Source organism: Zonotrichia leucophrys, chromosome 3 (genome assembly GCF_028769735.1).
Source record: "Zonotrichia leucophrys gambelii isolate GWCS_2022_RI chromosome 3, RI_Zleu_2.0, whole genome shotgun sequence".
In the NCBI taxonomy this organism is placed as follows: domain Eukaryota; kingdom Metazoa; phylum Chordata; class Aves; order Passeriformes; family Passerellidae; genus Zonotrichia; species Zonotrichia leucophrys.
In genome coordinates this window covers 24,994,242-25,009,095 of record NC_088172.1, presented here as the reverse complement: position 1 = coordinate 25,009,095, position 14,854 = coordinate 24,994,242, and the positions used below count along the sequence as shown (strand labels likewise).

Genomic DNA, 14,854 nt, shown 5'->3' with positions numbered 1-14,854 from the left:
CCTTGTGCAGTTCTGTCCTCACTTGCTGAAATTCTTTTGAATGTTAATGAATATTTTCAGTGTTTGACCCCTTTCTCATAACTCTCTCCGATTTTTTTCTTAATCCTAACCTCCCTCCCATGGCAGGGGATTGGCATTAAATGATCTTTAAGGCCCTTTTAAACCCAAACCATTCTATGACTCTGTGATTTCCTCTAGGATGCTGTCTGGTGTATCATCAGTTTCTCTGTGGAAATCTTGTCATGAGTGCCAAATTTTATGGGGTTTTTGTTTCTCATTTTATATTGCTTGGGAATTATTTACTAGAATTTTGTATGTTGTATCTTCCTTATACTATTCTTTTATCAAAACTAAACCCCTAGTCTATCACACAAATATTTGTGCAGATAACTATAACTTCCATTTTCTTTTCCTTTCATTGCTGGAATTATGATCTGTGTAATTTTGGAGAGGAATAGATGCTATCAAATTTTGTAATTTCAGCATGATTTGAGGAATCAGTATTTTTATCCTCAAAGCAACATTCAGCTTGCAGATCCTTTCAGTATTTCAAGTAGCGTTACTTATTAGAGTATTTTTTTAATTGGTACTTCTAAAATATTCTTGTACTACATCAAATGATGGCACAAAAGAACTCTAGAAGGCAAAGTGATAAAGGAATTAAGGGGATTTAATTTGTGACATTATATGTTTATATTTTTATGAAAGGAAAATGATACAAGCAAATGTGAAGTTCTGTATCAAGGAAACCACTTCACCTAATGAAGTATATATATCAACCCTTGATTGACATCTCCAGATAAGAGCATTTAAAAATCTTTGTTAAAAACCTTTGTTTGCAGAAGTTAAGGATGTTGTTCAGATTTTACAATCAGGCCCTCAGGAGGCTTGATATTGAATTTGACTGATCCTCCGTATTTCCATCTAATCTAGTGTCTCATGTGATTGCACTGTAAACAAGCATTATTTGTGATTAAAATTTTACCTGAGGATAACTGTTTAGCATAATCAGTCTTCTGCTCCAGCAGCTTTGAGTTGTTCTTAGATGATACTTACTTCAATACCAAGTCATACACTGCTGTTGAAGTTGGATAGAGAAAGTTCACTGAAGCTTGACTATCAGAAAACACATCTCCATGCATCAAAATCTTGAGGCCAGTGAATCACTTATCAGATGATTAGAATTCTTGCAATTTTTGAATGTTGAATTTTTGTCTGCAACAAATTTGTCTTACACGTGTCTGTAGATTCCTGAGCTAGCTGGAGTCCAGGTGAACAAGACTGATGAAAGCATAAGCATCTCTTTAAAAGGTCTGCACAGGAGTTTCTAGTAATGAAATTTAAGACAAGCTGAAGTCCAGTTTCATAGACTTTTTCAGGACTAGAAGTGACTGTGGTGCATTTCTGAAATATTCAAAGATTGCCTTCTTACTAAGAAATTAACTGTATACTGGTATATATGGCTGAAAAATAATAACTTTTATTTTGTAGCAATTTTATATTTGCAAAAAATATATATGGCTGACAGTTACAAAGAGCAATAAAGAAAAACAAGCCATGTTTTGTTACGCAGTTGGCTTTCCCTTAAAAAAAAAAAAAGAGAAAACCCCTCCTCCATAAACCGACACTCTACCCCAATTTTTGCTGCTGTACTATTTAGAATGTGAGAGAAATCTGTGTGAACAGGTTAATTATAAAACAGATAGTATTAGTAGAGGTTAGTAGTAAATATATTTTCCATTTGGTTTTCACCATGGACAAGGAGTGTTTGTAGGCTAATGAGCTGTTGGTGAAACAGTGATTTCTTTCTGTGAATATCCTGTTTATAAGGGATTGTTGCATGCATAATATATCATAATGCTGAAAAGCACATGATTTCTATTTTAATGTTTTTTTATCAGAATGTAAAATAAGACCTTATTGAGATCTTAATAAAAAGAGCTTTTTTTTTTTTTTTTGGCCTGGAAAACAGATATAAAACAGCCTAAAGCGAAGAAATCAGGTCTTGCCATATTAAAAAAGAGGCATGTCAAGGCAAATTAAAAAAAAAAAAAAAAACAAAAAAAAAACCAAGAAAATGACAATATTTCCTTAATATGCAGTTACACGGAGGTTATGTAAATGACAAGAGAAGTTGTCGTTACTGTTCATCAAGGTGGAAGGTTGTCCATTTTTGGGATCTCATTGCCACCTGATGTCTTATCACCTAACGTGCTTTGTTTCAAGCAGGCAGTGACTAAGCAGGATGTAGCTGGTGTTAGGGAAGTGTCCCTGTGTGACCATCCTGGAGTCACTCTGGCAGTCACACTCCCATGGGCAGAGACTTTGGGCAGCTCCAGTGGGCTGACAGGGCCCTGCTGGACTCCCTGCATGCCCCAGTCTCACACATTCCAGGGTTCCCATAGCAGTCTCTCAGTCCTCTCCATCCCTTAAGTAATTTAATCACAGTGCTACAGCAAAACAGCCTGGGCTGGTTCCTCTCGTGAGGGACCCTGAATAAAGAAAATCCTGAGGTTTTATACCCTCCAGTTAATGCAGCTAAAGTCTGGGGTCTTCCTTCCCAATCCTCTGCTCCTGCTGTGTCTCTGAGTGTCCAGTCAACTGACTGTGACACAGGTGGCTGTGCCTTTTGTTGTGCAAATGGTCCACACTTCTTTCTAGCCCCTTGCCTCATTTCCCTCCACCATCCAGAGTTCAGTCTGCAGTTGCACACCAAGGTAGCTCCACTGAATGTTTTCCTCAACACTAGTGAACTTATATATTCTGTAGGGATTGCTAAGGGGAGAACATCTTTACAAAATATTCATATTGTGTGCACTTGTACGTAAAATAGCAGTGTACTGCTTTGTGTATATGTGTGTTATGACTAAAAAATGTTGTAACTAAAACTTAAATCAAGAGCCTAGGATTAAGATAATAGCAGTGTCAATGTGTTTGAATTGTTTTCTCTTTTTGTAAAAAACACATGATGGTGTTCAAGTTGAATAATATCATCATTGTTAACTAAAAGTAAGATCAGGTCCACTGTATCTATATCCGGCAATAAAGGTAAAGGGGGTATTCATTACACTGGTGCATCACTGCTCTTCCTGTTTTTACAACACCTTTCAATCGCTTCCCTTTTTTTGCATAGGTACATATTATAGGCCATTTTAGTGGCAAGAGGTAAACAAATGCTACTTTTATGGACCTTTCATGTTTGTGAAGGTTTGTCTAAAATTCAGGTATAATATAAATGAAAAATTGAAAATATGTGTGTCTTTAAAATTTTGTGTCGGCCAGAATTTCTGCTTCTCTACAGTGATCAAAACTTCAGAGTCTTATTTGGTTCCTTTTCTGTATCTGCCTGTGATTTACAGGTCACATTGTTTCATTAAAATTAGCCTGAAGAATTGTGCAGTTCCCAATAGAATCAGAGCTTCTTGGTAATAAAATTATTGGTGTGTTCATTCTCTGAATTATCTAGTCAGCTTGGGATAAGAAACATTTGCTAACTGTAATTTACTGTACAGTTCAGTGGGTTTGTTTGGGTTCCTTTTGGTTTTGGTTTGGGGTTTTGTTTTTTATTTTCTTTCAGTATTTTTTTTGCTAACTTATTTCCACCTTACAGTGTTCAATTTGCCTGTATTTACATTAAGACAAGCTTCTACTGTCCTTTTGATCACTCCCTTTATTATTGTTTTGAGGACATTACCTTCTGGGGTGAAACTAATCTTATGCTCACTGCATCATTACCTTTTGCAATTAAATTAGCTATTCTTTGCCATTTATAATCATTAGCTGGACCCAAGAGAAGCCCAGACAATGCACAAGGTGTGGATAGAATCTGCTGAGAAGAAGACAGTTAATATTTCGGTGTACAGATTTGAGGTCAGATGTCAACAAATTGCTAGAACTCTTCCTCGAGTAAATGCAGTATGTTTGGCATGGCAGATGAGTGCAACAGAACGAAATAGAGATATTAAAATCTAGATATTTTTCTGTTTTTCATATGTTTTCACAAAGGAGACAAATAGAGGTATGGGTTTGATCATTCTAATCCAAACTATTATAATTATATTCCTTTTAGATTTCTCGTGGATTATTTAGCAGCATTCATGTTGTCTTGGTTCAGAGCAACAGATAATATCAAGCAGTGGCGTTCCAGGCAAGGCAGAATATATTTTGGGGAAGATATCACAGTTTATCTGGATAAAAGTGATGTATCCAAATAGAGAGAACGTTAGGAATAAGCATGAGATGCTTTCTTGGCAAGATAGCTGCTATTTCTCAAGGCAGGAAATACCTTGTGGAATTCAGTGGAGAATTTTTTAGCACCCCATTATTACTGCAACTAAAATAAACATAGATTAACTATAGGAGGGCAGAAAACGGTCAGAAGAAAAAAAAAAAGGAAATTACTGATCAGAGTGAGAGTAGGAACCAGCTCATAGGGTTGGAATCAATTTTATTTAATGGTCACCTTAACAATAGAATAGAAGTAGGAGTGAAATAATGAAAATTATTACTGGCAGAGCTTGGAATGTATCATCAGCATATAGGAATAACAATATAGTTCAGAGGATGAACTGGTTATTTAGTTTAATTTTTGTAGTGTAAAGCAGAAAACTTATGTTTAAGGAATAAAAATATTTTCTTACTGTAATCTAGAAACTCAGCACTTAAAAATATGTGAATTCTGTTACTTAGCTATTTTGAGAATAGCTCTGAGCTGCCAATATAATGAGGCTATTTGAAAAGGTAAATAGTTTTAAGATGGTTCAAGAGTCAAGAACAGTTATGAAAGGACTCCATGGCATGGTTTCCTGCAGTTGGAGGAATTGAACTCAATTTACCATCCTCATCAACATTTTTGTTTCTGTCAATAACAAGTTAGAAAACTATTCATGCCTTTTAATGTCAATCTCAAAATAGTCTGCTTGGGTTTTTCTACTTAGTGTAGCCTGTAATGTATCTTTCTTCTAAGTACTTTCCTGTTCTCTTCTTGGTCACATAGCTCTTTTCTTGGAAGACAGCATGAGTTGTTGGTTCACTGTCTCCATGCTGCTTGTGGTTTTCCTAGACAATTTCTGTACCCTTTACCATTTAATATGGGTTAAGAGAAGGATAGTGCCTGTCCTTTCCTCTTTCCAAGTCAGACCTTATGTAATCAAATTTTGAAGCAGGAAAATCAACCTCAGTCCTTGATATTTTGACAAAGTAAGTTGGAGTCGTTGATACTTGGATTTGAATACACAGAAATCAGTCCTTGATCTAGGATATCCTAGGACAGATTTTTTTCATATTTTGGTACTTTGTTTTTGTAAAACCCCTTTCTTCACTGATGATAACATAAACAATGTAACATGATCAGAATAGAACTGTTTAATTTTTTTGAAGATTTTTTTCTTACTTCAAAGTGTTGCTCTAGTGCAGCTATAGTGTAATATCATGCTTCTCTTCTGTTTTTGTTCTTGTGTCACCAGATTTAGGCATTGTTCCAGCTAATAATTTAGGAATAGTGTAAAATCCATCCATACTCCAGTAACCATTTTACACTGTTCAAGATTTCATTTTCTTCAGACTTCTTTTCTGAAATCAGGATGATCCTTGTGCATTGCAAGAGTAATTCCTAATTTTGTTGTCTAAAAGTAGACATTCAGTCTTAGTCTATTCTTTTCCCTTTCCCTTAGTGTAACTCCCATTTTGTGTTTATAAAATAATACCATGAATTGTTTACCTAAAGTATCCTGTGAGGCCCTCACACCTGCATGTCTTCATCCCCTGGGCAGCACAGATCCTAACCTTCATGCAAGAATAATATTTAAAATACACCTATGTCACCTTCCCTTTTGTAGTTAGCTTTTCTGCATTTAAAGAAGTGGAGGATAGATTTCAAGCTAAAAAGTGCACTTGCTTACCTGTCCATATATTCAGTATGAATTAAAATTACAACTAAGGTGTTTTTGAACCTGCATTTGTGATTCTGAGCTACCAATTTTGTTTCCTTAATTTCTTGGATGTCTAGGAAGGAAATTTGTATACTTCCTTCTGTTACATAAGAATTCTTTTTTATGTATGAAAATTTCTTTATCTCCAAATTGTCCTTTAAATCCTTGCAGTTGCTTTCGTAGGTTCGTAGATGACATGGAAAAGAAGACCAAATCAATTGAGAACTTGTCTGCATATATAGTTAGACATCTGTATAAGGAAAGATGTCATTTAATTTACTTATGAATTGCTTATGAAGGCAAGGATGAATTGGCCCATCTAGCATGTAGGTCATTTTTTTCACATCTTATTAAGAAATACCACAGTATGTGTGTGCTGGCCTCAACCCTAAACTTTTGACTGCAAAGAAGAAAAATTTGATCTTTTTATAGGAGCTTACATTATAAAAGTTAAAATGAGAAGACACGTGATATATATATATATATATATATATAATGTTTGTGTATGTGTGTGTGTGTCTGGATATATGTCTCGAATGCTGGAGAAAGTATAGTCTACTGCTGACAAAGACCCTCTGCCCTGAGTCATGTTTTGAATATTATGATGCTTTCCATCCCAAGAGCAGATTTTTTAAATACCTGAGAAAATATACTCCCTTTGTTGGTTCTATCTTGTTTTCAGTGATAGCATTGGCTTCCCTCCCCCCAGTCTGAGCTTTGAATGGCCAAGTCTGCTTTCTAAAGAAACTTATTTAATTTTTGAAATGACCTACACAAGCTATGAATATTCTCTTAAGCTTGGAATCTAGTATGTGTCAAAAAATAAAAATTAATTGTATTATCCAGTGTCCAGTGTTCTGTGCAGTGCTTTTTCTTTCTATTAATAATCTGTGAGTTGTAGAAAGGTTTTTTCAGACAGTATTTGTTCTAGAGGAGTAGGTTTGGCCAAAGTGTTAATGTTATTCATTAACACATGAGCAATATATGATCTTGTATGCTGGGAATTCCATGTTATTTAAAAATAAAAAAAACAATATTGTAATTCCTTGATTTTTAATCACAGCGCTAAAGAAATTCTTGTTGGAGTTGTAGTAATAAAATTTAGCAAAATGCATGCATGAACATTTGTACAATATACAAATAGATTTAGGCCATTTAGTATTGGCAGCATATTTTTCTGTTGATATCAGTTAAAGTTTATGTAAACAGTTTATATGTTTTAGTCTTTTTCATCCATCAAAGCATAATATTTGTGCTGAAAAATCTAAGAATATTCATGTTGCATTAGGATCCAACAGGATCCCGTGCCATAATCTGCTTTTGTGAAATACTTCATAATGAAACATTTTGAAATATGAAAGTTGTGTAAAAGATGACGAAATAAATCTGCTGTTTGTGTAGCTGCTTGAAATTTGTGTAAATTTTGTATCTGATTAAATGCAAATATTTTGATTTTCCTCTTTCTCTTTAGCTATTAAACAGTTTCACTAAGTGATCAGAAGTATAAGTAATTTACAGTGTAGGCAGCTTTGATTTCCCCCATGTTCACATAAAACTGGGGGATAACTTGCTATACAACTTCAAAGAGAAAGGTGATTACATTGGACCTTCTTTTCATTAACTGTGGAGATGCAGAGCTGCCTGCTCTAGGATGTGCAAGCCTGGTTTTGGAACTGAAACCTTTTTATCTCACAGATTGTAGATTTGTAATCTAGTATCTACTGTTATTTTCACAGGCATGTATGTGGTGACATGGGCACCTGGGCCTTGACTTCTTTATTTTTAAAACCTGCTATAAATTTTTCAAAAAGAGTCTTTGACACCATAATTCTGTTGCTACAGATAAAATTTGGCGTTTTGACATGGAAAAAAATCTTGTGCTAAATGCACGTGTGTGTGTGTGTGTGTATGTGACAGCTACAAATCTGTGCAGTGTGCCCATATTGTTTCAACAATGATCTGAAACTTTTTAAGTTTATAGAATAATACAGTACTTGTAATAATTTGGCATACATTACACTGCATAAGCCTTTTAAAAAAATAGTGATAGAAAATTAGCTCTAGCTTTTATTTGTTGTTTCTTTACTTTTTTTTTCCCTTCAATCTTCGGATTTGGTAGTCTGTTGCACTTGGAGCAATAGGCTGTTGAACAGCTTTGTCTTCATTGCAACTAATTTCATTTTAATGTTACATTTAGAAACATTGCCAGCTTTGTTTCATTATTTTAGCTCTCTAGTTCCACAGCCTTGGAAGGGAAAGGACAATTAAAATTTACTTCGGGCAGATGGAGTCCACACCACAATTGTACCCAGATTGCCACGGCCAACGATACCACTGTCCGAGGCTGGGATACACGGAGCATGAGGTAAGGACAGCTTGCAGTCATGTTCTCTAGAAAACCAATCTCCTTTGGAGAGAGATTTTTGCATTGCTTGTAGCATAAGTTTTTTGTTTGAAATGCTAAGTGGCAATCCTATGTCTTATAAAAGGAATAGAAAGGCTTGCATAGCTGATATAGTTACAATTTAACAAAGATTTTTCCCTGGTATTCCCCCTCAGCTTCAATTTTAACTTGTATATTGAGTTTTATTGAACCCTGTACTAGTCTCACAAGGATTTGTTCAATACATAGGAATTACCTGAATGAAGCTGTTTTGTAATTCAACCTGAAAATGCTTTAACAACAGCCCTGACTATGCTATGAACTATCTTCATAGCATTTGAAGGCGACTTTAATCTTTGAAGGCAATTCACAAGTTCACTCTTCACTTCTATTTTAACAAAGTGTTCTATACTAGACTAATGATTGTAGCGTACTGGTTATAAGAAATCACTGAATCTATCAAAATCATAACCAAATAAAAGCTTTGAATATACCTAATAAGGCATTTCCCCCCCTTCTTAGTTGTGATTTTGATAAGCAAAGGAGTGCTGTTGTGCACATCTGTTGCCATGACTACTAAAGCCTCTTCAAGCTTTTTTAAAAGTACACTTTATCCCCTTAGCACATAGTAATTTATCACTAAACTGAGAAGACTGATGTCTTGTAATAACTTTTGTCGCTTTAAAGGGCGATGACTTTAAATTTAGTTCAGTGGTTCCTGCCAGCTCAGAGTTTTAGCAATAAATCCCTTGTTTGCTAGTCTTTGTGGTTTTCCTGAAAAGATTTATTTAATGAAGAAAAGTTAAAAATACAATAATTAAAAGTCACTTCCTGTCAAGTGTTAGAAAATCATGTTTGAATGTCCTGTTCTTTGTCTTGTAAAATTATATATAAAAATCTAATTTTATGAAATGTGTATACTTACATTTATAAAGACATCTTATGAAGACAAGAGTGGAAAGAGAGGACAAAGGAGAAGGGGTTTTATTAATTTGCTTTTTTTCTAACATATAGCATGCAGATCTTTAGCCAAAGCTTGTGTTTTTGAAGAAAGAATATTAAACATTGTAAAGTCTGCTTCATGCTCTGTCTCATTAGCATCAAGAAGCATCTCTGCCTTGCATTAAAGGAATTCTCTGAGTAACTTCTATGAATGCTAGATCATCTGCATATTGTAGATCCTCAGTGAAAGGGGTAGCTTGGTTAACAGAAGCAAATCCCACTATTGTATTTTCTTTAAGTAAAGCTCAGAGTAAATAAGTCCTTAAAACTGGTTTGTCCTTAAACCAGTTTGATAACTAGGCTATGCCAAAGAGCTGTTTGCAATATACTGAAAAAGTATGTGCAATGGTAAGTCTCATCTTCCATTAGGCTGTAATATGTCTATTATGTGAATATTTCACAATGATTAGTTAGGCTAGAAGTAGGAGTTTCAAGTCAGGGCAATATAAACTGTGGCAGAATAAGAAGCATAAAAAGGAGGAGGGAGGACTCAAGGGCAGAAAACTGTCCTAATAGCAAATTGAAGAGAAATACTAGAAGCAGATGGAGTTAGCTGCTCCTGCAGAGTGTGGTTATGATAGCTGCAAGATAGAGGAAGTACATTCTTTTGGACATAGCAAACAAAGAAGGGGAGAGAAAAAAAATGATTGTCAGGAAGAGTCCTAGACTAGACTAAGAAGCAGTTGTAATCAGAGAAGAGCTTGTGAAGCAGAGAAGACAGACATTAGGCTGATTGGATTTAGAGAGAGGATTTTATCAGGAAAATTCAGACTCCAAGGCTAAATTCTAAATAATATGTAAGAAGAATAATATGAGCCAATAGCTGGAGAAAATGTTTATGTGTTCTGGCACTAATCTTATAATGTAAGGGGGAAATTTAGTGTATGTATTATTGCTGCAGGTAGGGTGAAAAGTGATGAAAAGAATATTCATATTTGGGGAGGAAAGGGATCAAATGGTCAGAATAATAGTTAAGTTGGGATAAAGTCTTTCATGGTGAATAGTCCTGAATATACAATGGGCAGTAGTATTTTTAAGCCCTTACACACAGGTCTAAGCAATGCAAGAAAAAAGGGATAGGTGCAGTGAAGGAGGAAAGCTGTGTTTTACCACAGCAAGCATGCTTGAGACTTAGTATTTTTGCCATATACATATTCTAAAAAATAAGTGGAAGCTTGAATTCCACTTCTAGAATACTTGGTACAAAGGCATACCTGAATGATATCCTTAGCCTCTCAAACTCTGAGAGTGTTGATGCTAGATCTCTTAGTAATTTCACTGGTGATGGCCAGAACTGTTAAGACAGGGCTTAGTACAGGCCTGATAACTTTGAATCTCTCCTTCTGGAGCAATTTTGCTTTGTATTTGTAGTTAGATATTAACAGCAAGAGACTATCTGATCGTGACAGAAAGCTATAAGTATATGTAGTTTTCACAAGAAATAAGAATTTTTGGTCAATATGTTTACTGAAGAGAAACATTTTTCATCTAAAGAAAAACAAAAAGCTCATCAAGTGTTGAAAAGTTCCAGTGAAGATTGTAGGAGATGGTCAAGTCTAAGCAGAACTTTAGATGATATATTGGTGGCTTGGAGAAAACTGGTCATACAATTGTGGAAACAGGAAAAATCAGACAACCCCCAAGTTTAAGAGGCAAGGTAGGGACACAAACTGATGGCACATGATGTTTTGAATAGATATGCTAGGTTGTTAGCAGTACTACAGATGTTTTCTAAAGTGGTCCAGATGGATGAGGTTGTGTCTGGCTGAGTAGTTTAAGGGCCACGGGTAAATTAGTGATAAATGCAAGAGCTCAAGAAGGTAAATTCAGTAAAGAGCAGTAATAAAAAGTTGTTGTTGATATCTGTTCCAATCTTTGCATCTCAGCTTTTCCTACTGAAGTAGATGTCATAAACAGGGCATTAGTATAACTACTTGGGGGTGAAGAAGTTCTTACCTGAAACTGTTGTGGTTTATTAGACATTTATAACAGTTGTTACAGAGCTGTGCTAGAATCATCTGGAACTACTATTTCCTTTTAACTCCTGATGATCCTAATGAAAACAAACATGGAAGGAACAAAGTGTCAAAGCAAGCTGAGAAATCTATACAAGTCACTGTTGTTAACAACTGGGAATTCCCTAAACTCTGCAATAGCAATGGGAACTCTAGGTCTGTGGGTGCTAAGGGGATTATGCAAGTTTCCAGGGAAACAGATTTGTGTAGGTGGAGTGCAGTCAGCTTTTATAGACCATTTAATCTCTTTTAATGTTTTACAGGCAGATATATTGTATAGAAAATGCTCATGGACAGCTGGTACGAGACCTGGACTTCAATCCCAATAAACAGTACTACCTGGCTAGCTGTGGAGATGACTGCAAGGTGAAATTCTGGGACACGAGAAATGTCACTGAACCAGTGAAGACACTAGAGGAGCATTCCCACTGGTAGAACAAATTATCTGTATGCTGTTTTGTGGGTGGATGGCTTATATCATTTATTCAGCTAATTATTTTATCGTTTAGGAGCAATGCAAACTAACTGTGTTTGTACTGTTGTGCATAATCATTTTTTTGCACAGAGGAAAAGTTTCAGCATGTCAGTGTTCCTTGTGTAATTGTAAATTAAGAGTTTAGACAACATTAGTCTAATTGGCAAGAAACTGTTGTTAGCATTGCTGGGAGATGGGTACACCTTTGAGAAGCACAGCACAGAACTTGGCCCGTGGGGCCCAGCTGGGACACAGGTGTGCCTTCCCAAATGGAGTCTGATGTGCTGCACCTGATGTGCAGTAATAAAGCAGCTGCCATCCATCCTTCTCTTGTCACATGGTTGAAATATTCAGTAATGCAGCTCAACTTTTTTATGTTCTTCACAGTCTGCCGTGAAGAATTTTATTCTCTGAAATAACATTTAGAGCCAGTATCTACTGCACTGGCCTGTGGCTGGAGTAAGGAGCAACTCTTGCCTGATAATTTCAGTGCTTAAGAAAAGATGAATTATTCATATTTTATAAAATTTGGGTTAGAGTAATTCTTGCAAAATAGATCCAGTCCCTAAAGCTACTTCAAGGGAGATGAAGATGGGAATTAACAGAAGCATTATTTATACTTTTTTTCTTCAGAATATTCAAAGAAAAAGAACAAAACAAGAACCATAAGACATTTGGTATTAACTTGCTATGTAAAAATTGAAGAGAAATATAGTCCTACATTTGTTTTATGATCTCTTTTAAACTTCACTGTAAAAATGTTGCAAGTTTTTTGTTTAAAAGGCTATTTTTAATCCATATTTTGCCTTGGGGAAATTTTTATATTCAGGACTTAAATACTTACCTGGCTTACTCAACAATGAATTGGCCTGTACCCTCAAGGAATGATACCATTGAATGGTGTGATTTGGTTTTGTTTTGTTTTTAATTTAATTGTTGAATTTTAAAGATGCCTCATAGAAAACAGGTGACATGGAAGCTTAAAAGGCTAATGAAGATGGCAAAAAAATGGTCTTTGGAATGAGGCATGTTACTTCTATGCATATTTAAAACATTGAAAAGATGAATTTTTAGTGCTGCTCTTAAAAAACTTGTTTAACAGTGATGCACTACCTACTATGAATAGTCTCTCATTCTGTCTGATTTTAACTTTTTTAGGGTCTGGAATGTCAGATACAATCATTCTCATGATCAGCTGATCCTTACAGGAAGCAGTGATAGCAGAGTTATACTGTCTAATATGGTATCAATTTCTTCTGAACCATTTGGCCATATGGTAGATGATGATGAGCTCAGTGACCAGGAGGACCAGCATCAAGAAGAGAAGTATGAAGTTTCCTGAGTTTTATATAGATGCTTATAATTTGTAGTTTCATTGTAATGGTTTACATGCTATTTTTTTTTTGCTGACTAGGATTTCTGTGTACAGGCCTTTCAGGTAAGTAGTTAGAATTCCCACTTTGTTCTTTATTCAGTCTTGGGTGGAATACACTCTTTAAATCTGATTGGCATGGCCACTCCACATTCACTGGTAGGAAGGAAATGGTGATGCTGAGGATCAGTCCTTAAGTCCACTGGGTTGGTGAAAAGATTCACTTTGAGGGAGCTCTGGTTCAAGTCAAGCATGTAGAATAATCTGGGTTAAATTGCAATTTGAAAATATGCTTTTGTATTTTCTGTGTATGTGTTAGGACCTTTGGGAAATGTTACCAGTCTAATGATAAGCTTCTGCATGAGCAGAAGAAATGAAGTATAAACACATTATTATTTTTGTTTTTAATTTTGCTTTTAACATCTCTGACTGCTCTGGAATCCAGTAACTCATCAGATCTAGATCAAGCAAACCAGAAGCTTGGTTTCAACACTCTTGGTAGAGAATAGTGCATGCTGTTGGCAAATGTGGTAAACCCATCCATTTGGTTTGTATGGAATCAAATCTTTTCCTTATGAATTTTGTATGGATGGGGTTTTAGTAAATTAACTGTATACATGTGTATATAGGAAGCTCTGTAGATTGAGGTTGAGCTGAGGCTTTTTAATTTTGTTATTAGCTTTCATAGTGATCTTCAGCAAACTCTTCCTTTACAAAGTGAATCACAGAATTACAGAATGAATTAGATTGGAAAGGCCTCTGAGATCAGAGTCCAACATATGACTGAACATCATTGTGTCAGCTAGACCCTGGCAATGACTGCCACCCTCAGTATTTCCTTGAACACCCCCAGGGATGGTGATTCCACCGCCTCTCTGGGCAGCCCATTCCAATTTCTAATCACCCTTTCTGTGAAGAAATTTCTCTAAATGTCCAACCTAACCCTCCCCTCGTATAGCTTGAGGCTGTGTCCCCTCCTGTCGCTTGATGCATGGGAGAAGAGACTGAACCCCAGCTGGCTACAATATCCTGTTATGTAGAGGGCAGTAAGGTCACCCCTGAGCCTCCTGCAGACTAGGCAGCCCCAGCTCCCTCAACCCCTCCTCATATGACTCGTTAGACCCTTCACCAGCTCCATTGCCCTCTTCTGCACAGCTCTGCTAAGCTGTCTGCAATGACACAGGCAGATTAACTCCTGAATGATCTTTTAAAATAAAGAATAGTCAGATGTGATAAGGAAATTACAAAAAAGATCCACTAGGTATTCAGCTGTGTTTGCTAGATGTTTCAGCTAAAATTCTTAAAGTTTAGGTTACTTCTCTAGTTGCATTTTTATGGTTGCTCCTGAACCTTAATTTTATTAATATATATGTAGTTTTACTCCAAATAGTTTTGGTGTTTTGGCTTCATTTAAACTATGGACCTGGAAACGATTATATTTTAATACTAAGTAAGAAAGTTACTCTAAATATAGAAAAGGTTTATTTTAAGTGTACCACATTTCATTAGAAGATTTTTCTCCGTGTATTGTAAGTGCCTGAAAAATCAAGGAGTATCAAATTAAATACCTAAAAATTTGCTCACATCAGCAGTATATACTTTCTAGAATGTAACTGAGTTGCAGTGTTTTAAATATAAAATCAAAGAATGGTTTGTGTTGGAAGGGTTCTTAAAGAT

The 14,854-nt window shown here is 35.7% G+C and overlaps 1 protein-coding gene across 2 annotated transcripts in view; it reads left to right on the top strand.

Annotated features, from left to right (window-relative positions):
• The window catches only part of EIPR1 (EARP complex and GARP complex interacting protein 1), a 72,820-nt gene that overhangs the window by 47,515 nt on the left and 10,451 nt on the right, over window positions 1–14,854 (top strand). Inside the window, exons 6-9 of one of the 2 annotated variants that reach the window (XM_064707671.1) lie at window positions 8,159–8,295; window positions 11,594–11,761; window positions 12,964–13,131; window positions 13,220–13,243. In XM_064707671.1, the coding sequence (XP_064563741.1) occupies window positions 8,159–8,295; window positions 11,594–11,761; window positions 12,964–13,131; window positions 13,220–13,243 (497 nt within the window). The remainder of the gene's footprint in view (window positions 1–8,158; window positions 8,296–11,593; window positions 11,762–12,963; window positions 13,132–13,219; window positions 13,244–14,854) is intronic. The other variant, XM_064707672.1, reaches the window with a different exon arrangement.